This window comes from Mobula birostris, chromosome X, assembly GCF_030028105.1.
Source record: "Mobula birostris isolate sMobBir1 chromosome X, sMobBir1.hap1, whole genome shotgun sequence".
Classification (NCBI taxonomy): Eukaryota; Metazoa; Chordata; class Chondrichthyes; order Myliobatiformes; family Myliobatidae; genus Mobula; species Mobula birostris.
Genome location: NC_092402.1, coordinates 73,495,868 through 73,518,338, shown reverse-complemented (window position 1 = coordinate 73,518,338; position 22,471 = coordinate 73,495,868). Strand labels below are relative to the sequence as shown.

At 43.7% G+C, this 22,471-nt stretch overlaps 1 protein-coding gene across 4 annotated transcripts in view; it reads left to right on the top strand.

Annotated features, from left to right (window-relative positions):
• The first annotated feature begins 245 nt into the window (after positions 1 to 245).
• The window catches only part of ace (angiotensin I converting enzyme (peptidyl-dipeptidase A) 1), a 154,925-nt gene continuing 132,699 nt past the window's right edge, over positions 246 to 22,471 (top strand). For 2 of the 4 annotated variants that reach the window (XM_072249001.1, XM_072249002.1), the window contains exons 1-2: positions 246 to 701; positions 16,555 to 16,719. In XM_072249001.1, coding sequence (XP_072105102.1) covers positions 384 to 701; positions 16,555 to 16,719 — 483 coding nt within the window. In that variant the 5' untranslated portion in view covers positions 246 to 383. The remainder of the gene's footprint in view (positions 702 to 16,554; positions 16,720 to 22,471) is intronic. The other 2 variants (XM_072249004.1, XM_072249003.1) reach the window with 2 other exon arrangements.

The window sequence follows — 22,471 nt, the reverse complement described above, 5'->3', positions numbered from 1 at the left end:
AGGGGGAGACAGAGAGAGGAGAGGGGGAGGAGAAAGAGGGAGAGGGGGAGAGGGGAAGGGGAAAGAGGGAGAGGGAGAGGGGGAGAGGGAGGGAGACAGAGAGAGAGAGAGAGAGAGAGAGAGAGAGAGAGAGAGAGAGAGGAAAGAGAAGTGTAAGATTTCTTCCGCAACCATTCAGAGGTAAGATTCAGCGTTTGTAATAAGAAGCCACCCTCCACACAGCAGCAGGAAATAGGCTGGCAGGTGTTGAGAAGGAAAACATTTGCTTGGGTTTTTGCAGCTAATCATTTAGGGAGGTACTTAGATACAGAGCTTGGCAGCTCTGAGTACCGAGAAGGGTGTTTATTGTCTTGAACTGTCCTATCAGTGGCAGCTGTAAATTAATGTGTAACCAACAACACAGAGGTGGGAAGACTGGTCAGGACACAGTGTTATTTATAGAGGCTGGTGCAGGAGAGATTCCTGACAGGCATCACAGCAGGCGAACCACCATGCCGTTGTTTCTTACATTGTTCGCCCTCCTCAGCAGCACTTGTGCCCTAGATACCATTTACCTGCCTGGCAACTACAGCATAAATGAAAAAGGGTCCATGTCATTTGTGTCCGATTATAACAGCACAGCAGAGATTATCTTCTTCGACAGTGTTTCAGCCAGCTGGAATTACAACACCAACCTGACCAATTACAACCAACAGAAGCAGGTACTGTCATTTAGCTCTTTCTATTCAGCTCTATCAGCTGCTACGTATATAAGGGCACCTATGCTGCCTGACCCGCTGAGTGTTTCCAGTATTTTCTGCTTTTAATCAAATCCTATTCCATAACTTGGGGTTAAGGTTGCTACTTTTCAAGACCAGAGTGTTGTGCTGAACCTCAGCCTCAGGTTGAACACAAAAGAACCTGAGATTTGCAGGGTGTTTTTATGGTCAAACGGGTAATCGACTTTTAGAATAAGTTACCAGCGCTGTGTAAATATGTGCAAGGGAAAATCCAGTGTGCCAGGGGTTAAAGTGAATGAAGGAACTACATTCGAACTTTTGTTTTGCAGGCACTGCATTCTCTCTATTTCCAGCGTTTTGCTCGCCCCACCTTTCCTTCACCCTTATACTCATAACTCTGCTGTCAATGATCAAGTCCAAGATTTTGAAATCCCACTCCAAACCTCCCTATCCCACTCCTCCCTTCCCAGAAGCTCTTTTGAACGTCCTGCAGTGCAGCGCAGAGTAGTGAGAATCAGGAATGCATGATCATTCCCAGTGGCTAAGGTGAATATTGTAGATGCACATCTTCCAAACTACTGTACAGCTTTAACGTGTCCACAGACCTAATAGCCATTATAAAGGTGAGGTTGCAGAGGCAGAATAAAAACAGGGATGAGTTGAGGAGGGAGTATAAATACTACCATAACCAACAGGTGCATTATAACTTTTGCATAATTCCACGCAAATATTACATCAACTGTCTGAATAACTCCTTAGATAGGCTGGGTGCCAAATTCTGTTTAATAATGCCACTGTGAAGTCTTCATATTTAAAAAAATGGACATCTTGTTAAAGCTCATGAGAGGAGCCAGTGGTTCGATGTCCCTGACTTGTAGACCAACTGTCAGAAAGCTCATGTGTACAAAGAAGCCTGTTGAGAAACAAGCAGTAGGTTTAGTTGACCAAATAAACACAGCTTTCTGCCACCATATGTTTAATAAATATATAATTAATGTGTATTGTACAACCATAAGATATTAATAGAAACACGTTGAGTTTCACCCTGTCCTCACACTTCGTACTCTCAAAGTCCTTTCTTTCTTTTCTTTATTAATCTTTTTATTGATTTAAGAGGAACATAAATACAAACAAGAGGAGAATTATCTCAAATATATATATATCAATAACAATACAAACCGAGATTGAGATGGACATTATCAAAATCATACATAGTGTTAAGCTAGTATATAGTATGTAACAAAAAAGAAAACAGCAATTCTCCTCTTATCAGTTCATAAAGATGAAAGAAAAACTTTGGATTTTAAATGAAGAAAAAAAAAACCCACTACACTAAACAAAAAAAAGGAAACAAAAAAAAAGGGACTGGGCATTCCATTCTGTGGATACGACCAAAAAAAAAGAAAAACTTTCTGATCAAATCTAAAACTTCAAGAAAAAAAAATTGAAAGTGTAATAAATCAAACTAAATGAAATTAATCTATAAATGGTTATTGAACTCATGAATGATATCTAATGATAAAATTAAACATACTTGGGAATTGGAATTTCAAGAGTCATTTTCAGATAATCAATGGAGTAAAATTTTTTATTTGGTTAATAACTCATCTATTTGTGCCCATCATTCCTTGATACAGTTCAAAGTAGTGCATTGGGCCCATATGTCAAAGGATAAACTAGCGCGAATTTTCTCCAATATTAATCCTATTTGTGACAGATGTAATACTGAGCTGACCACTTTAACTCATATGTATTGGTCTTGTATAAAGTAACTTTTGGAGAGATGTTTTTAAAATGCTATCAAAAGTCTTGGATTTGGATCTACAACCTAATTTGCTTACGGCAATTTTTGGGATTATCTCATCGGAAGCAGGAAACATTCTTGCTTCCGCTCAACGTATGATAGCCTTTTCGACTTTATTGGCTAGGAGAGCCATTTTATTGAAGTGGAAGGATTCCAATCCGCCTACGGTCTTTTATTGGCTCTCCTCCATTATGTCCTGTTTAAGTTTAGAGAAAATAAGAACTCGGGCATTTGATACATCCTTTAAATTTGAGCAAAGCTGGCGACCTCGTATTCTTAAAGTTCTAGTCTCATTGTGAAAGGACTCCTTATTTATTCACTTTCAATATTTTTGAGTATTGTTGAATATGTCTGAATGTCAGAGGCAGGAACATTCTTAATTTTTGCTGGGTTTGACACCCTGGAGATCTCGGATTAGCCAGCTGCAAATAAGTTTTGTCATCTTGTGCTCTCCCTCTTTGATGGGTCTCACCATTAGGGATTGGCAGGTCTTTGGAGAACAAGTTCTTCAGAACACATCCACAAAAGGTAGGTGTGTTTTTCCATACTGGTTAGTGGTGAGCATGGGAGGACATGAAGTTTTATTTGACCACCTCCAGGAAATAAAATAAATCCCAGTATTGCTAGGTTAGTAGTCTTAGCATAAACCACCTGGACGCTACTACCCACTGTTCCCGTCAGTATATGCCTCCAAGGAAATGTGAATTAAACATTTTTACTGAGGTTGATTGCTATTGAAGTGTCAATAGATCTTGGCCAGCAGTCTTGTGAGTCAATGATATACATCCTTTGACCAGCCCCAGGTAAATGTTCTGCAGGAGTTATTTAGTAGTGACAAAGTTGCTGAGAATAAAGCACAGAAAAAGAAAAGGTGGCACTTTAAGGGCCATACAGCCACAGTCTGATCAGGCACATAGATATTCAGAAACAGCACAGAACAGTATAGGAAACCAAAAATGTGATAACTCAATAAGAAGCAGGTGCTGACACTAGTAATAAAAATCTGGGATATCTCTCAATGTGCTCCTGCCGTAGTTCGATTGATGTCAATGTTTCTGATCATTAGAATATTCACATTCAAATTTCCCCTGAGCAACCAGGCTTTGGCAGTGAGTCTGATCAGAGTAGAAAGCAGCAAACGAAAGAGGAGGCTTTGTAAGATGATGAGTTACTGAATGCAACTGTACGTCATGATCTTTCCAACTGTCTCAGCTCAGTCTGAGATGCTGGAAATTAATAAATCAAGTTCAAATGAACAGACTGAGCTAAACTGGTGGGCTTTAATTCCATTCTTACTGCAGTCAAGGAGCAGGAAATTGGATGGGATGTGAGAAGGGCAACATCCCCATATTCTGCTGTTCTGTTTTAACCAACACCATCTCCCACTTACCAGTGATCTCGCACCCTGGTAATCACTGGCTCCTTTTTTCTCAACAGATGAAATTTACAGAGCTGAGCTCCACCTTCCATGGTCAGAGTGACAACCAACACAATGGGCCAAATGGCCAGGAATCAGTGTTGAAGCAAAGGGTTCCAATGCAACACTACTTCAATGAGAGAGTGCAGGGATAAATGAGCTGGCTGCAATGTTTTATGGCTATAAGTTTTACTAAATGGTGCATTTTTGTTTCACTCACAGACAACCTTTGAAAACTGGTTGGTGTTGCTGTTGAGAAATTAGACCATTAGACGTAGGAGCAGAATTAGGCCATCTGGCCCATCGAGTCTGCTCCACCATTCAATCATACTGATCCTTTTTTGCCCTCCCCAACCCCAGTTCCCAGCCTTCTCCCCGGATTCTTTGATGCCATGTCCAAATCAAGAACCTATCAATCTCTGCCTTACATACACAGCTTCACATGGCCATAAATTCCTCCACAGCTTCACATGGTCATAAATGCCTCCACAGCTGCACATGGCCATAAATTCCACAAACTCACCACCCTTTGGCTAAAGAAATTTCTCCGCATCTCTGTTTTAAATGGACGCCCCTCTATCCAGAGGCTGTGTCCTCTTGTCCTAGAATCCCCCATCATGGGAAACATCCTTTCTACGTCTACTCTGTCTAGACCTTTCAACATTAAAAAGGTTTCGATGAGATCCCCCTCATCCTTCTAAATTCCACCAACTACAGGCCCAAAGCCATCAAACGTTCCTCATATGATAACCCTTACATTCCCGAAATCATCCTTGTGAACCTCCTCTGAACCCTCTCCAATGCCAGCATATTTTTTCTTAGAGGAGGAGCCCAAAACTGCTCACAATACTCAAGGTGAGGCCTCACCAGTGCCTTACAACTCCTCAGCATCACTTCCCTGCTCTTGAATTCTAGTCCTCTTGAAATGAATTCTAAAATTGCATTTGCCTTCCTCACCACCGACTCAACCTGCAATTAATCATTAGGGTATTCTGCACAAGGACTCCCAAGTCCCTTTGCATCTCAGATTTTTGGATTTTCTTCCCATTTAAAAAATAATCTGCACATTTATTTCTACTACCAAAGTGCATAACCATGCATTTTTCAACATTATATCAGTCTCCCTGTAATTTAAAACATATATAAGTAGTAAAAGCAGGGAAGTTCAAAGTTCAAAGTAAATTTCATTATCAGAGTACATATATGTCACTGTATACAACCCTGAGATTCATTTTCCTGCGGGCACACTCAGCAAGTCTACAGAATAGTAACTGTAACAGGATCAGTGAAAGATCAACCAGAGTGCAGAAGACAACAAACTGTGCAAATGCAAATATAAATAAATAGCAATAAATAAAGAGAACATGAAATAACTAGATAAAGAATCCTTCAAGTAAAATTATAGGTTGTGGGACCAGAAATAGAATGAGTGTTGTTATCCCCTTTTGTTTAGGAGCCTGATGGCTGAGGGGTAGTAACTGTTCTTGAACCTGGTGGTGTGGGTCCTGAGGCTCCTGTACCTTCCTGATGGCAGCAGTGGGATAAGACCATGGCCTGGGTGGTGAGGATCTTTGATGATGGATGCTGCTTTTCTACGTCAGTGTTTCATGTAGATGTCAGGAGGGTTTTACCCGTGAAGTACCAGGCTGAATCCATTACCTTTTATAAGATTTCCCGCTCAAAGGCTTTGGTGTTCCCGTACCAGACCATGATGCAGCCAGTTGATACACTCTCCACTACACATCTAGTTTTTGATGACATGCTGAACCTCTGCAGACTCCTGAGGAAGTAGAGGCACTGTCATGCTTTCTTCACAATAACATTTATATGATGGGTCCAGGGCAGGTCCTCTGAGATAGTGATACCCAGGAATTTAAAGTTACTGACCCTCTCCTCCTCTGATCCTCAGATGAGTACTGGCTCATGGACCTCTGGTTTCCCTCTTCTGAAGTCTACAATCAGCTCCTTGGTCTTGCTGATATGAGTGAGAGGTTGTTGTTACTCCACCACTCAGCCAAGTTTTCAATCTCCCTCCTGTACACTGATTCATCACCTCCTTTGATACGGCCCACAACGGCAGCATTATCCACAAACTTGTATAAGGTGTTGGAGCTATACTTAGACACACAGTCATAGGTGTAAAGCATGTAGGACAGGGGGCTAAGTACACACACCTGTGGTGCTCCTGTGCTGATGGAGATTGTGGAGGAGATGTTTTTGACTGGCTGGGGTCTGCAAAAGCTAATGCATTGTCATAGTAAATGTTCCAATGAGCAATGAGGTGGCATTGTGCAAAGGGCCTCATGTAGGAAAGCTGACCGATCTACCGTGGAACAGATCGGGTGTGACTGAAAGCCTCCTCTTCATGAGCTCTGCTTATGTAGGAGGCAGTGAAGAGAGTTAAGTGGTACCTGTGTACAAGACTTCATGACCACAGGTACTGGGAAGCTCGTTGGCTTTCCTGTGATGGCTGCAGTGCTTTCTCACCAATACTTTGATGCTGCTTCTGGCAGCAGTCTGTGGCTCTAGTTCCACACCTCCACTGAAGGTGGGACAGGCAGTGCCAGGTGCACACCTGAGCTTTGGCAGACAGCTTAGGGGCCAAAGGAGAGGCAGTGGAGGAGGTCCACACCTGCATCGACCAGCGGCAAGCCTCCTGTACCCCCAAGTTAGAACATGGTACATGGAACAGGCCATTCGGCCCACAATGTTGTGCTAAACTAATTAAATAACCAAATGGCCAACTAAACTGCACTGATCAAACAACACATTTCGTGACATATGTCAGTGATAATAAACCCAATTCTGATTCTGATCTCCTTCAGTGTACACAATGTCCATATCCTTCCATTTTCTGTACATTCACGTGCCTACGTCAGAGCCTCTTGAATGCCTTTATCATCTTTGCCTCTACCCCAGCACACAACCTGAAATCCTTATTCTTCACAGGCATCCACGAAACAGAGAGAGAACAAAACACAAGGAATGAATGACAGAAAGCACCAGAACCCCCAACGCCCCCTCCCCCTCCCACGCACCAGCAGCAGCAAAAGCATCGACTGTGCCCCCTCCCCCACCTCCTCCAGCAAAAGCATCAACACCCCCACCCCCACCACCACCACCACCCACCTTGCAAGTAATAGCAAGCCCCAGAGACCATGATCTAGAGTCCATCAGAAACTACTATCAGCCTCTCACACTAAATGCTCTCTGGTATTAGACATTTTAATCCTTAGAAACAAAAAAGATACCAGCAGTCTGCTCCATCCATACTTGTGATTATTTTATAAACTTCTATCAGGTCTCCCTTCAGCCTCTGTTGCTCCAGGAGAAAGCAACCCAATTGTGTCCAACCTCTGCCATTATAGCTTTTGCCCTTTAACCCAGGCAGCATCCTGATAAACCTCTTCTGCGCTCTCTTCAAAGCCTCAACATCCTTCCTATAATAAGGTGAACAGAACTGTATGCAATACTCCAGATGTGGCCTAACTAGAGTTTATGAAGCTGTAACATAACTTCCTGACTTTAGAACTCAGTGCCTCAACTAATCAAGGCAAGCATGCCATCCTATCAACCTGTGTATCCACTTTCAGGGAGCTGGATGTATTACTGGATGATTGCAGACCTGTTTGATAGGATTAGTATCATATCAATATAGCAACCTAATAATCTACACCTCACAGATTGTTATTGCCAGGGGTGGTAATGGGGACAAGCTCCCACTACCTATTAAATGCTCCCAGTGGTGTGTGCCTCAAATAGCCTCTGACAACCAAGTCCAGCTCCTGACTTTCACATGTGACTTAGCTACTAAGTCCAGCAGAACTGTTTCTACTGACAGGAGAAGGGGCAAAGGTGGGTTACTGACATTTTCAAACTAGTTGCTTCAGTCAGAAGGGGCTCATCAGCTGTGGTTGGCAGCTAATCTAGGAGAAGGAAAACTCTGATCTCAATCCTCCTCTGACTTGCGGCTATGCCCACTCATGGAGAAGGCTTTGGGAGTAAACCCCAAGGGAAAAATCCAAAGCTGGAGTTCTTAAGGCAGTCCTACGTTGAATTCAACGTTGACTGGCAACTCCTGCGACGCTGCCGGTACCAAACTGTATCAGACTCTGCTGTTCCTTTGGATTCATCAGATGTGTGGAGAGGGGGAGCTCGCTACATGGGCGACAGCTTGTTCTCCATATCGTACTGCCCAGGCTTGTGTATCTAGACAGCTGGGACCCAACATCCATAGTTGACCCTGACCAACGGACGCCTCAAAGAATCTACATCTACCATGCAGACATGATACTACTCTACTGTACTATCAGGTAGAGTGAGCAGCACTAATAGTAGTATAAGATATTTTTGTTAAAGATAGAAGCTGGAGTTTGCTCTAAGCTTTCTTCAACCTTGAATGTGAACACTGAGTAGTTTGTTTCATTAGGTATTTGCATCACAGGAGATGGGAATGTGAGGCGTACACAGTGCCGTCAGGGGCCACTGCCTGTGGAGAACATGCAAGCACTTTGACGAAGATATCCAATTACTCCCCATCTGTCAGCTCTTTCATCAGATGCTGTGATTGTTTACAGCATACATTTTGAACTTCAGCATACTGTGAAGTTTACTTTAAATTGGAGCAATAAACGAGAGCTGATTTTACTGCTAGCATTGGGGTCTTACAGGTATTGAAAAATTGAGGAAAGTTACTGTCAAGAATCATTGGATGCTTTTCACCCAGACTGTTGTATTAAACTTTATGGCTGCTGACAGCAACTGCCTGCAAGGGTGATGACTACTGCTGGGAATAAGAACATGAGACCATAAGACATAGGAGCAGAATTAGACCATTCATCCCATTGAGTTAGATCTGCCATTCCATCATGGCTGATCTATTTTCTTTCTCAACCCCATTCATAGGACTCATGACAGCCAGAGTATAGCAGCAGAAAAAGAGAAGGGGCACTGGTGGTGTGTGTGTGTGTGTGTGTATAGGCGACATACATGTGTGCCTGCATGCGCAGGCCTGGGGGCATGTGTGTGTGTCTTTGTGTCTGTTTGTGCAGACATCCCACCTCTCCCGGAAGTTCTGGGAGTCTCCCGCATATTAATAGTGGCTCCCTGATGCCCGCAAATTATATACAATATCACGTAAATCAATTTTTTTGAGAGTGAGAGAGCGCGCAAGAGCAAGAGAGAGAGAGAGAGAGCAGAGAGAAAGCAAGAGAGAGCGCGAGAGCAACCACGAGAGAGAGCGAGCCAGAGAGAAAGCAAGCGAGAGAGCTTCAGAGCATGCGAGCGACCACGAGAGAGAGCGAGCGAGAGTGCGCCATGGCAGAGTGTTCCAAGAAAAGAAAATATAAAACGTACGTCACCCCAGACTACCCTAAAGTGTACCCCTGCCTAATAGGGGTCAAAATAATGACAGTGTTGCTCGCTGCACTGTTTGCAACAGTGACTTTTCTATTGCCCATGGTGGGTTAAAATGTAAAAGACGTGTTGAGGTGAGATTAACAGGTGTCATTCGTTCATTAGCATAGCTAACGTTATTTAAACTAGCTGGCTAGCTGCCAAGGAGCTACTCTATTGCAGACATCCCACCTCTCCCGGAAGTCTCCCGCAAATTGATGGTGCTACCTCCCTGAAGTGAGTTTTTGCAGGGTGGGATGTCTGGTTTGTGTGTTTGGTCACACTTCTTCTCCCCACCCACCCACCCACCTACCCACGTACCTCACTATGGTCATGGATCAAATCCAAAGTCAAGAAATGCCCCATGAATTGAGGAGATGTGAGCTCATCACCCTGCAGAGATCACTGGCCTTGCCTCAGCTGAGTATTCATGCAACACACACTGTGGGACTCAGCAGTGATGAGCAGAGTTGTCAGAGCATTAACTATTCATGTACAGACATCCCACCTCTCCCAGAACTTCCGGGAGTCTCCCGCATATTAGTAGTGGCTCCCTGATGCCCGCAAATTATGTACAATGTCACGGAAATCAATTTTTTTGAGAGCGAGCGAGTGAAAAGCAAGAGAGAGGGCGAGAGTGAGAGCGAAGGCAAGCAAGCGCGCGAGCGAGAAAGCGAGAGAGAACGCGCAAGAGAGAGCGCTTGAGAGCGTGCGAGCGACCACGAGAGAGAGAGAGAGAGAGCAAGAGCGCGCCATGGCAGAGTGTTCCAAAAAATATATAAAACGTACGTCACTCCAGATTACACTAAAGTGTACCCCTGCCTAATAGGGGTCAAAATAATGACAGTGTTGCTCGCTGCACTGTTTGCAACAGTGACTTTTCTATTGCCCATGGTGGGTTAAGACTGTAAAAGACGTGTTGAGGTGAGATTAACAGGTGTCATTCGTTCATTAGCATAGCTAACGTTATTTAAACTAGCTGGCTAGCTGCTAAGGAGCTACTCTATTGCAGACATCCCACCTCTCCCAGAAGTCTCCCGCAAATTGATGGTGCTACCTCCCTGAAATGAGTTTTTGCAGGGTGGGATGTCTGGAAATGTAGTCAATACATCACTGTCCCATTGAGAGGGTTTTCAGTACACGTCTCTTTGCTGACCATTCCAGAGGCCTGTGCCATGGAGTTAAGGGCAAAGGTCATATCTGCCAGCAAGGCAGATTGAGCATGAGGTGAATAATGCGAGGTGAATAATGCAAGGAGAATACATCAAGATGAATCTCATCAAAACATGTCTTGTCCAAACTTGCCATGGTCAGAATCTCAACAGAAAGAGATCCTTACAATGTTAAAATATAAACAAAAACTCAAACCGTGCTTAACTAACAAGACACAAATGGTTCCGGTTTCTGGGCTGCAGAATGCAGTCAATGGTCCTGTCTGCACCCTGCTCCAGAGATATACAACAGCCTGCACAATCTAAAAGGTAAACAAAAGCTTTCAGTAATAAAGCTTTTAGAAGCACTTAGCTGGAGTGATGCTATCAACGTTTGTAAATTGATGATAGGAATTAACTTTAAAAAAGCAATGCTCTTAAGCAAAACAGTACATATTGTTTCATTACTTTTATATCAGAACATCACCTCATGAATTTGCTCTCTTTATGCACTATTTATTTATTTTGTATAAATTTCCTATTGTAACATAGCATTTTTATGTATTGCACTGTACTGCTGCTGCAAAACAACAAATTTCATGACTTATGTCAGTGATAATAAACCTGATGATTTTGATTCTGATAATTAACATGCAGTAGATCAAGTTTACCCATATTTCTGGTATTTTAGTATCTATGAATAAAACTTTATTCTTTGTTAAGACTTCTGTGTTAATTAGCACATCTTCAATGTCATGTGGTCTTCACTCCTATATCCACTAGTCCCACCATTACCCTCACTCCCACTTAGACTCAGAATCATTCAACACCACTGCTCACAGCTAGCTCTTGACTGCTGAACTAAGGAGGTCACTCTTGCTTCCTGTTTAAGAAATGAAGACTCTTCTCCTCCCATCAGGCCACTGGAGCAGGCAGCAGACACATTGGCGCTTGCCAACGGTGTTGTCATCATTGTTGTTATGTGCCGTGTTGAATGACGTGGGCAGTCATAGTTTTTCCATGACCATGATTCTTCTTGGCAAATTTTTCTACAAAAGTGGATTGCTGTTGCCTTCTTCTGGGCAGTGTTTTTACAAGAAAGGTCACCCCAGTCATTATCACTACTCTTCAGAGATCGTCTGCCTGGCGTCAGTGGTCTTGTGATATGCACCAGCTGCTCATACGACATCCACCACCTGCTCCCATGGCTTCACGTGACCCTGATCGGGAGGCTAAGCAGGTACTACACCTTGCTCGAGGGTGACCTGCAGGCTAGAGGAAGGAAGCAGCACCTTACACCTCCTTTGGTAGAGATGTACCTCCACCCCACCACCCAAGTAGGCAGTGTAGGCTTCCCAAAATACATGTACTCATGTGGCTATTAGTGTTTTCCTTCCCTACTCTGAGCTATTTCTTAACAGGAAATATGCCTGTTCACTCAGTGAAATTACACTGAGTGCGCTAATTCCACTCTTCCTTCGAGTTGGGGGAGGGGCTCAGAGAAGAGAGCAGCTGGTCTCCCACTCTCGTGAGGGAGCGGGCCTGTTGAGACATTGAAGTGCTGGGATGGACAGTGGTTTTTGGTGGACTCATGGTTGCTGGGGGCTTTACTGCTTGGTGGGGTTGTGAGGGGTGATGCTTTTGCCGGAGCAAGTGGGGGGAGAGTTAATGCTTTTGCTGCTGCTTGTGCTTGGGAGGGGGAGGGGGGCTTTGAGAATCTTATGTTTCTGTCATACAGTCTTTTTTTGTTTCGCGCATGTCTGTGGAGAAAAGGAATTTCAGGTTGTATGCTGTATAGATTCTCTGAAATTAAAGTGAACCTTTGAACCACTGAACCATCTGCCTGTCCCCCCCCCGCCCCACCTGGATCCACCTATCACCTGCCAACTCCTGCTCCACCTCTTTATGTTGGGCATCTCCCCTCTATCTTTCAGTCCAACAAAGGCTCTTGACCCAAAACAGCATCTGCAGTCTCCTGTGTGCCAGTTCACTGAAGGGGCTAATGGGAACATGAGGAGAATAAGAAATGGGATTAACATTGGAGTTGTGTAAATGGGTCAGTCTGGATTCAATGGGCCACAGTGCCTATTCCATGTTGCATTCTCTATGAGACTATGAGCATCATACTGCCCGAACAAAGGCCTGGCAGCCCACTGAGTCCAAGCCAGAAAACACCCCTTGACATTTGATTTCAGTTTATTCCCCATCCTCCTGGAGGGAGGTGAATCGCAAATGAAGGATATTTGGGGATTTCTGTCGCCTGCAGTGGGGGTGGGGGTTGGTTTCTGTCAGCTGGGCACTGCTCAGCAATATGTGTGACATAGGCCTACTGTCAGACAGCTTCCTCTTTGGTCTGCTTGTAAGGAAGCCCTCTCATTCATAGGTGTTCTCCTCAATAGGCAAGGTGGTGGGGTGCTAATGTGCAACAACCCAGATGTTGGACTCAACACAGGTTTTCTAGGAATGACATTCACAAAGTGATTTCACCGGGACTGGCTACTTCTCTGAACTGCAAGATAATTCACTATCTGACCACTCAGAAATCCCAACCGTTCAGCATCTGGCTCACCAGGTGACTCAGCTAGTCAGAAATCCCAGGGCTCCAATCCCAGTGCTCCTGAGTAACAAAATGGTAGAATGCAAGCTGTGAACGCAGAGGGGAAGAAGCTGTTCCTGAGTCGCTGAGTGAGTCCCTTCAGGCTGTTGTGCCTCCTTCCAGATGGTATTAGTGAAAAGAGGACATGTCCTGGGTGATGGGGCAGGGTCCTTTCTGAGGTACTGCTTCTTGAAGATGTCCTGGATAGCACGGAGGCCAGTGCCCATGATGGAGCTGACTAAGTTTACAACTCTCTGCAGCTTACTTCAATTCTGTGCAGTAACTCACCCCCATGTGAGATGGTTAGAATACTGTCCACAGTGCATCTGTAGAAATTTGCGAATGTTTTTGGTGACAAAATCTCCTCAAACTCCTAATGAAATATTATCATTGTCTTGCCTTCTTTATGGCTGCATGGATATGTTAGGTCGAGGTTAGGTCATCAGAGATCTTGACACCCAGGAGTGAAACGTAGCTGAATTTCTCCAGATGTTTCACCTCACAGAGAGTTCAATTGCCAATGTCTTGTCATAACCACGTCATTATGAGCTGACGTCTTAGAAAGAGTGCCAGAGTAATGGAGCAAAATATTCAATTTAACCTCTAGTTTAACATATCAGCTAGACTGACTATCACTGGTAGTCATTGAGAGCTTAAGCCGGGGGTTCCTAACCCTTTTTATGACATGGACCAATACCATTAAGCACAGGGTCTATGGACCTCAGGCTGGGAACCAATAGCTTAAGCATTTGTCATTGCCACATCTTTTGGCTACTTTCTGAATTTGAGTTATTACCTTCATCAAATTCAGAGCAGCCCCTGTCTCGTCTATGTCTTATTGATCAATGTTTTACAAGGGTCTCTGCCAGCGCAACTTCATGTAAGCTCCTTTAGTTGCCACCAATGTTAAAACCAATTACCTTAATGATACTACCAGTGGCCAGTGGTAAAAGAGCAGGTGACCTCAGGTAATTACCAGTAGGGTGCTGACTGGAGGAGAGGAGAAAGGCCCTCTCAAGAGGAGACTGCACTAAAAATAGGCGCTATTTAAAGGAACTACTGTATTCTGCTACCTGCAAGGAGAAAGTAAGTAAGGGAAGTGGTCAGCAGTGCCTGTGCTACACCAGAATCAGAATCAGGTTTATTATCACTGACTTTGATGAGATGAAAGACATAAAAATGACTATAAATTACAAAACTAAATAAATAGTGCAGAAAAAGAAATAATAAGATAGTGTTCATGAGTTCATAGATGGTTCGGAAATCTGATGGTGGAGGGAAAGAAGCTGTTCATAAAGCATTGAGTGTGTCTCTTCAGGCTCCTGTATCTCCTTGATGGTAGCAATGAGAAAAGGGAAAGTCCTGGAGGGTAAGATTCCTCAATGATTAATGCTGCCTCCTTGAAATATCATCTCTTGAAGAGGCCCTCAGTAGTGGAAGGGCTGTTCCTGTGATAGTAGACTAGATTCTGATGAATCTGGCTGAGCCTACAACCCTCTGCAGCCTCTTGCAATCCTATGCATTCGGAGACTTCATACCAGGTTGTGACGCAACCAGTCAGAATCCTCTCAACTAAACATCTATAGATTTTGCTAGAGTCCTTGGTTACGTACCAAATCCCCTCAAATTCCTAACCAAGTAAAAACCCTGATACACCTTCTTCATGATTGTATCAATGTGTTGGACCCAGGATGGATCCTCCAATTTGTTGATGCCAAGTTACTTGAAGTTGCTCATTCCTTCAACCACTGACCTTTTAATGAGGACTGGTGTGTGCTCTCCCAACTTCTGGTATTTTTTTAAGGCCATGTAAAGAGGTGCTCAAGTCACATATGAATTAAAGGGCTACGTGACCTGTTAGGTCTTTGCAACATCCCAACGGCCTGATACAAGCCTGTTTAACTGTGATAGCTTCTTAAACTAACTACAAAATTCTAAAACCTTTACAGAATGTTATTAATCAAAATCTCTGACTGGGTGATTGGGTCTGTAAGCATAAGCACCTAACCATCAAGTTTGAACTGCCTACTGAACTGGACCATTCACCTTGTAATGAGATTGCCATAAACAGAATGAAAGGCCCAGTGAGACTTCTGACTACACAGTGACTGTGCAGATGAACATTTTGTGTCAAGTACACAATACCTTCAGTACTCCTCCCACATAAGCTTCAAGGAAATACTGTATTTCTTCAGGCAAGGCATTTTTAATGAACATTTCACTGAGATTTCATTTTCTGCCTGTGGCCAGTTGCAATACCCTACACTATTGAGCAATTAATTAGCCAGGCTTCAATTTTTCCCTCTCCACACAGAATACACATAGAATATGTACACCACAGAGAGTGTGTCAGTGTGTCACGCTCAGAACACACACAGGCAGAAGACTAGAGGCCATCATGCTCACAACACACAGTCCTTAGTGTGTCATCTCATAAAGTCCAGTCCAGGTTGTGTTACACTCAGAACCTGCAGACTGTAGTTTGTCAATTTACTAAGGCCTGTCACACATTGAACATAGCAGCTACAGAGTGTCCCAGTCAAAATGGACTGGCTGGAGTGAGCCCCGCACAGCGGAAAGGGAGCTACACACAGTCTGGATTAGCTCAGACATAGGCTAATGAACAGACTGAGTTGAACCCACAGACTGGAGCAGCTGCCGTTTCCAGGGAGCAGGCTACGTCTCCATCCGAGGATTTGAAGGTTGAGGGATTTGGAAGTTCTGTCCCGAATCCTGACCAATTCCTTATTCAACTGAGCTAAAACTGTTGTCTGTGGGATCTGACTATGTATTCTTCTTATGTCAGTATTACTTCATAATATAAGCTTCTCATATTATGATTGCACTGCAAGAATGCAAACAAGAAGTTAGACCAAAGGAAGTCTTTACCTTTTGAAGACCTCTGCTCATTTCTCTATTTGGTTCAGTCTAGTTTACATAAATGCCAATAAAAGCCTGTTGGACAATGAGGCAGCAGGATGCTGAGCCTTTCCCAAATTCACTGGTTAATGTCTTCACTGACAATCGATCATAATAGACCCTCCCAACAAACTGCTCAGTATATGCTTGGGTGTGTGTGTAATCAGTTGTTATTTATTATTAGCCGTTTACCTGAAATAATCTGCATTACTTTGCTCAGAAATATTCATGCATTTTGCAGTTTTTTATACTTCTTAGTTTGCAGTCTCATTCTCTAAATGCTACCTTTAACCAATCAATTAGATTATCTCTATGATTTATCCCCACAGCAGCTCTGAGCCCACCCTATCAGCAATATTCCATTTGTCCTGTCTATCCTGCTGAATCTTAAAGTAATTTTCTTTCTTTCTTAGTTCCAAAGAAAGGGTTTTAACCTGAAATATTAACTCTACGTCTTTCTCTAGAGATGCCTTCCGTCCTGTTACCAGCATTTTCCTCATTTCCAACAGTAGAATGTTAACATTACTAATTAAACAAATGATCTTGTTCCACAGATCGAGGGCTCCTTGAAAGAGCAGGAATTCGTGGAAGCCTGGGCCAAGAAAGCAAAGGAGTTTGATGGTGTTAAAGACAATTTCAAAAATAAGATGCTGACAAGGCTCCTCGACCAGATTCGCATCCTAGGCGCTGCTAATCTCTCACCAGATGACAGGAAGGAGGTATGTAGTTTATACTGGCAGAGCAGCACTCCAGCACTGTACTTGAATGTACACAGTATACAGCATTTGAGTGCAGTTAGAGGTTGACAGGTATGACGTGTGAGCATCACTGAGATGTGGCTGAAAGAAGATCATAGTTGGGAGCTTAACATCCAAGAATACACACTGCATTGAAATGACAGGCAGGTAGGCAGAGTAGGTGGCGTGGCTCTGTTGGTTAAGACCGAAATAAAATCCTTAGAAAGAGGTGACATAGGTTTGGAAGATGCAAAATCCTTGTGGGTAGAGCTAAGAAACTTAAGGGTAAGAAAACCCTGATGGGAGTTACTTACAGACCTCCAAAGAGTAGCCAGGATGTGGGATATAAGTTACAATGGGAGATAGAAAAGGCACGTAATAAGAGCAATGATTCGATGGTCAGGAGGGATTTCAATATGCGGGTAGATTGGAAAAATCAGGTTGTTGCTGGATCCCAAGAGACAGAATTGGTAGAATGCCAATGAGATGGCTTTTCAGAGGAGCTTGTGGTAGAGCCCACTAGGGGAAGGGTAATTCTGGATTGGGTGTTGTGTAATGAACCTGATTTTATTAGGGAGCTTAAAGTAAAGGAACCCTTAGGAGACGGTGATCATTAATATGATAGAATTCACCCTATAGTTTAAGAAGGAGAAGATAAAAGTCAGATGTATCAGTATGACAGTGGAGTAAAGGGAATTACAGAGGCATAAGAGATAAGCTGGTCAAAGTTGTTTGGAAGGGGACACTAGCAGAGATGACGGCAGAAAAGCAATGGCTAGAATTTCTGGGAGCAATTCAGAAGACGCAGGATCAGTACATCCCAAAGATGAAGAAGTATTCTAAAGGCAGGATCAGTAAGACGAAAGAGCTGATTGTGGACTTCAGGAAGGGTAAGTCAAAGGAACATATACCAATCCTCATAGAAGGATCAGAAGTGGAGAGAGTGAGCAGTTTCAAGTTCCTGGGTGTCAAGATCTCTGAGGATCTAACCTGGTCCCAACGTATCGATGTAGTTATAAAGAAGGCAAGACAGCAACTATACTTCATTAGGAGTTTGAAGAGATTTGGCATGTCAAGAAATACACTCAAAAACTTCTATAGTTGTACCGTGGAGAACATTCTGACAGACTGCATCACTGTCTGGTGTGGAGGAGCTACTGCACAGGACTGAAAGGAGCTGCAGAGGGTTGTAAATCTAGTCAGCTCCATCTTGGGCACTAGCCTACAAAGTACCCAGGACATCTTCAGGGAACGGTGTCTCAGAAAGGCAGCGTCCATTATTAAGGACATCCAGCCCCCTATTCAATATATGTAATTGATTTACTTGTTTATTTATTATTATTTTTTATTTCATTTATTATTATTATTATTATTTTTAATTTCATTTATTTTTTTTCTCTGCTATATTATGTATTTCATTGAACTGCTGCTGCTAAGTTAACAAATTTCACGCCACATGCCTGTGATAATAAACCTGATTCTGATTCTGATTCTGATATTGGGCCTCTGGAAAATGATGATGGAGAGGTAGTAATGGGGGACAAGGAAATAGCCAATGAACTTAATAAATATCTTGTGTCAGTCTGCACTGTGGAAGACACCAACAGTATGTCAGAAATTCAAGAGTGTCAGGGTCAGAAGTGAGTGTAGTTGCTATTACTAAGGAGATGGTGCTTAGGAAGTTGAAAGGTCTGAAGGTAGATAAGTCACCTCTACCAGATGGACTACATCTCAGGACTCTGAAATAGATAGCTGAAGAGATTATGGAGGCATTAGTAATAATCTTTCAAGAATCACTAGATGTTGAAATGGTTCCAGAGGACTGGAAAACTGCAAATTTCACTCCACTCTTTAAGAAGGGAGGGAGGCAGAAGAAAGGAAATTATAAGTCAGTTGGCCTGACTTCAGAGGTTGGGAAGGTGTTAGAGTCCATTATTAAGGGTGAGGTTTCAGGGTACTTCGAGGCATGTGATAAAGTAAAGGGAATCACAAAACAATTATTCCGGGAATGAAAGGGTTAATGTATGAGGACCATTCGGTGGCTCTAGGCCTGTACTCACTGGAGTTTAGAAGAATTAAAGTAAGGGGAAATCTTGCCTGACAAATCTGTTGGAATTCTTTGAGAGGAAATAACAGGCAAGATGGACACAGGAGAGTCAATGGATATTGTGTACTTGGATTTTCAGAAACCCTCTGACAAGGTGCTGCACATGAGACTGTTTAACAAGATAAGAGCCCATGGTATTACAGGAAAGGTACTAGCATGGATGGAGTATTGGCTAATTGGTAGGAGGTAAAGAGTGGGAATAAAGGGAACCTTTTCTGATTGACTGTGAGTGACTCATGGTGTTCCGCAGGGGTTGCTATTGGGGCTGCTTCTTTTCACGTTATATGTCAATGACTTGGTTTACAGAGTTGATGGCTTTGTAGCCAGGTTTGCAGATGATATGAAGGTAGATGGAGGGGTAGGTAATGTTGAGGAAGCAGGGATTCTACAGAAGTACAGTGCCTTTAGTCCTGACTCATCTCCCTTTTCAATTTTACCCTCATGTTATACTTCATCTTATCCCACTAACTGTAATTTTGCCCTATCATAGAGTCACTGAGTCATAGAGTCATAGAAAAGTACAGCACAGAAATAGGCCCTTCAGCCCATCTAGTCCAAGCCAAAACCATTTAAACTGCCTACTCCCATTGACCGGCACCGGGATCATAGCCCTCTATACTCCTATCATCCACATACTCATCCAAACTTCTCTTAAACATTGAAATCAAGCTCGCATGCACCAATTGTGCTGGCAGCTCGTTCCACACTCTCATGAACCTGTGAGTGAAGAAGTTTCCCCTCGTGTTCCCCTTAAACTTTTCACCTTTCACCCTTAGCCTATGACCTCTAATTGTAGTCCCACCTAACCTCAGTGGAAAAAGCCTGCTTACATTCACCCTATCTATACCCCTCATAATTTTGTATACCTCTATCAAATCTCCTCTTAGTCTTCTACGTTCCAAAGAATATAGTCCTAACCTATTCAGTTTTACCTTATAACTCAGGTCCTCCAGTTCCGGCAACATCCTGTAAATTTTCTCTGTGCTCTTGCATCCTTGTTTACATCTTTCCTGTAAGTTGGTGACCAAACCTGCACACAATACTCCAAATTAAGCCTCACCAACATCTCATAGAGCTTCATCTGCTTGCCCTTCCTGATGGTTTAGCTGCACATTGCTCCTGCCCATCCTCAGCCCTATCATTCTGGTTCCCATCCCCCTGTCAACTTTGTTTAAACCCTCCCCAACAGCTCTAACAAACCTGCCCGCAAGGATATTGGTTCCCCTTGGGTTCAGGTGTAACCCATCCTCTTTGCACAGGTCATACAATCCCCGGAAGAGATCCCGATGATCCAGAGGTCTGGAACCCTGCCCCCCTGCACCACTCCCTCAGCCACCATCATCCTATTCCTGCCCTGCCTAGCATGAGGCACTTGGAATAGCCCAGAGATTGTTACCTTGGAGTTCCTGTTTTTCAGCTTCTTCCCTAACTCCTGATATTCACTGCACAGGACCTCTTCCCTTTTCTATCTATGTCATTGGTGTCAATGAGCACCATGACCTCTGGCTGCTCACCCTCCTTCTTAAGAATCTTCTACAGCCACTCTGAGACATCCTGGACCCTGGCACCTGGAAGGCAACACACCATGCTGGCATCACTTTCATGGTCACAGAATCTCCGGTCTGTCTCCTTAACTATTGAGTCTCCTATCACTTTCACTCTGCCTGACTTTACCCTTCCCTGCTGAGCTGCAGAGCTGCAGAGCTGGCCACAGTGCCACTGGCCTGGCTGCTGCTGCTGTGCCCTGATAGGTCACTCCCCCTCCCCACCCAGCAGTATCCAAAGGGGTATACTTGTTGCTGAGGGGAATGGCCACAGGGGAGCCCTCCACTGACTGCTCACTCCCCTTACCTCTCCTGCTGGTCACCCAACTATCTGAAGTCTGCATTCTGGATGTGACCACCTCAGTAACAGACTCATCTACGTAGTTTTCAGTCTCCCAGACGGTTCCAAGTGCATCCAGTTCCAGTTCCAGTTCCTTGACCTTGTCAGTCAGGAGCTGAAGATGGGTGCACTTCTTACAGAGGTAATTATCAGGGAGACTGTTAGGTACCCTGAAATCCCACATCTCACAGGAAAAGTATTCCACTGCCTGCACTTGTTATGCCTCTAACGCTTCAAACTTAAATTCTAGCCTGTGCCTGTTCTTGCCTAAACCTGTCGAGCCAAAGCCTGACCACTCTAATGCTGATCCAATCGCACAATGACTGCTCTGCTTAAATCTCACTTCTTTTTATTGGCCCTTGCTAATTAACCACAGTTAGCATTAACCCAAGCAACCTCCTGCTCCACAGACAAGTCCCAACAGACCCCATTTGCTTTTTAAAACTGGCATGTAAAGTCCATAATGAACTGTCTCCAACTCACTTTGCGAACTCCCACTCCACTGACAAGTCCCAACAGGCCCAGCTCACTTTTTAAAACTAGCATGTAAAGTCCATAAGCAACTGTCTCCAACATAGAATACTAGTTTACTTGTGATCGGGGTTCCTGCCACCCTAACGCTTACATCAATGACCACACTGGTGCCTTAGCCTGGTTGGTGGGGGACATCATGAAGATCCCACCTGTCATACTTGCATCATATGACCTGCTTGATTATTTCCAGCAATCTAGAGTACACCACTGAATATTATGTCTGTACTGACTCTGATGTCAATCTAACTATGTCCCATCTGCCTGCTTTGGTCCATATCTCTCTAATCCCTGCTTTTTCACACATCTCTGTAAATGCCTTTTAAATGTTGCTATCAGATCTGCTTCTGATATCTCCTCAGAAAGCATGTTCCAGGCCCCCGGCAGTCTCTGTGTTACAATATCTTGTCTCACAAATCTCCTTTAAACTCTCCACCTCTCACTTTAAACTTATGCCTCTAGAATTTGATATTTCCTCCCTGGGAGAAAGACTCTGATTGACTACCCTAACTATGCCACTCAGAATCTTATATACTTTTCTCATTATATAGCTTCCTATATTTAGATAAAAATTAGTTATACCAGCAACTGTACTGTACCACTGTTACAAGGATTTACCCTTTTAGTAAGAATGATCAGAGAGGCACAGAGAGAATCTGTATTTTCTGACAAGTAACCTTTATTGGCTCAACTAAGAAGCACATGGGTTCACAAACTAACGACCTGTGTGCACAACCACTAGGATTTCCTGACCCTCCGTAAACAGTAAATGAAGAGAAAAGGTATTATCCCGGAAAGAAGTCTACTCTGGCCAAGCGCTCCTCGTGGACCCACTCCAATCTCCATGTGTCCGCGATGGTTGGTCTCTGGAGAGTAACCATTCCTTTGCATTTGAAGCTCCTAACTCTTATAATGTTCCTCATCAGTTCAAATGATGCATCTCCATCCCAATGGCTCAAGGTCAACTGACCTACCTGGGCCATCCTCTCATTGGCTCTGGTCCAGGGCTACTACCAGTATTGTTCTATGGTCTCTGCCCTTAGCCTCATGCCCTTGTTCTTTTCAACTCTAGCCAGTTCAAGCCAGTCAAACCAGATGACCCAGACACTGAGCTTCCTCCTGCAAGCCTGCCACTTTACATAATAGATAGCTACTTGTTTGAGAATGGTCTCAGGTTTAGCAGGTCGTTAGCTGAAACTCCTTGTGTCCACA